At 41.5% G+C, this 1,711-nt stretch overlaps 1 protein-coding gene across 1 annotated transcript; it reads right to left on the reverse strand.

The window, feature by feature from the left end:
* Positions 1 to 255: 255 nt before the first annotated feature.
* Positions 256 to 1,094, reverse strand: LOC110751744 (brassinosteroid-responsive RING protein 1). Its single transcript, XM_021952248.2, has one exon. It carries the CDS (start codon positions 988 to 990, stop codon positions 499 to 501), a length of 492 nt encoding a protein of 163 aa, XP_021807940.1. The 5' UTR covers positions 991 to 1,094; the 3' UTR covers positions 256 to 498.
* Between the last annotated feature and the right edge of the window lie 617 nt (positions 1,095 to 1,711).

Consider the following 1,711-nt stretch of genomic DNA (forward strand, 5'->3'; position numbering starts at 1 on the left):
CCTCTCTCCACTCTCCAGTCTGCAATATCATAATTGGCATTTGCAGCCCACTTTTACACCCAATGGCCAAGACCCCACCTCTACATTCCTTTTTGTTTTTTAAAATAAAATAAAAATTCGCACCTACACATTTTCTAAAGTTGTTGACTTGACTTCTAAATCCAAAGAAAAACCCACAGAATATTAGAACAAATTTGCTGGAGATGAAATTGTATATCAAACAAAATTTCATGAAAAAATGAAAAATAAAAAAGATAGAGAATATCATAGCATTTGTATTTCAATATATAAAAAATATACAAAAACAAAGAGAAATTATCCAAAATTTTCTCTCTTTTCTCTGTCTTCTTTTTTTTCTTCTTCTTCTTCAAATAAGGCACCAAATTTTCATGTATTTAGGTACCAAATTTTTCATGTATATATACATTTCATTGCCTCCGCAGCATGCCACCGGAATTAAAAAGTGAAAAAGTGAAAAAACCACAAATTCCTGCAGCCTCAAACCGAACTGTACTCACTGTAAAATTCATGGTGAATCTCAGAGGCAGCCCAGAGCCGTTGATTAAACTCATCGCTCATCTCATCAGGCACGAAGGGCGTCCTACAAAGAGGGCACGTCTTCTGATCATGGTCCATCCAACGGTCCAAACACGCCCTATGAAAAATGTGCTTGCAATTCGTCAAACACCTGATCTCCTCCTCGACCTCAAACTCGTACAGGCAAACGGCGCAGTTTTCAGGTCGGTCTCCGGGTAGGTCCCGAAACTTAATCACGGGCAGGAATTCCCGGATCAGGAGGGCCGATACGGGCGGGTTTTCGGGCATACGGGTCCTGGTCTCTGGCCAAACGACGTCGGTTTCGAGAAATTCGGAGAGACCCAGAAAATAGAAGAGCGAGAAAATGAGGTTTCTGATGAAACCCAGAAGAGAGAGTGTGTGGAGAAAGATGTTGGGAAAGAAGACCTCTGTGTATCCCACTGGGAAGCCCATGGAGGCTAGAGAGAGAAAGTGGGTTATTTTGAGAGAGAGAGAGAGAGAGAGAGAGAGAGAGAGACTGGGGTTCTTTGCCTGAAGGCGAAGGCTTTTATAGAGAGAGAGAGCGAGAGAGCGAGAGAATGCCGAAATAGGGAAGGCCATAAGTGGAAGCTTCTGTTTCGGCTGTGAAGGTCCTTCTTTCTTTGATAGAGTCACCGACTGTAACCCTCCGGATTATCCGGGGTCCGCTTGAATCTGAGCTGTGATTGGCGGGATGGCTTGAGTGGGCCATGCCGCTCACTGTGCCGTGTGGGTTACTTTGACTCTGCTTGACCCGCTCGCATGAGATGCTGGAATTGCACACGTGTCACGTGGTGAAATTAGGAAAGAGATAGGAAGTGGGTGTGCTATTAATCTACCTGGTTAATTACTGTGAGTAATGTAATTAAGGATTAATTAAGTACTGAGAGAACTGTACTTATCCTGTCATATCATAATTGAGTCATTAACCTTGTTATCTGTTTGGGCGGCATTTGGTATATCTCATCATTATTGACCATGAGAGTTTTCATTGACCACAATTTCCCTCTTCATTTTTGTTGGCAAAATGGAAGGCAATGCTTTACCCTTGTAATTCTATAGCTTAATTTATGGGTTTTCTTCTTTGATTATTAGTTATTCAATTTTAAAATCCGATATTTTGCTTTCTACCATCATCTTTGATTCGGTTATTATT

This window comes from Prunus avium, chromosome 2, assembly GCF_965620075.1.
Source record: "Prunus avium chromosome 2, drPruAviu1.hap1.1, whole genome shotgun sequence".
Classification (NCBI taxonomy): domain Eukaryota; kingdom Viridiplantae; phylum Streptophyta; class Magnoliopsida; order Rosales; family Rosaceae; genus Prunus; species Prunus avium.

What these genes read in the sequence shown, in the direction of transcription:
- LOC110751744 (XM_021952248.2), bottom strand. Translation starts at nt 990, where the DNA reads ATGGGCTTCCCAGTGGGATACACAGAGGTCTTCTTTCCCAACATCTTT.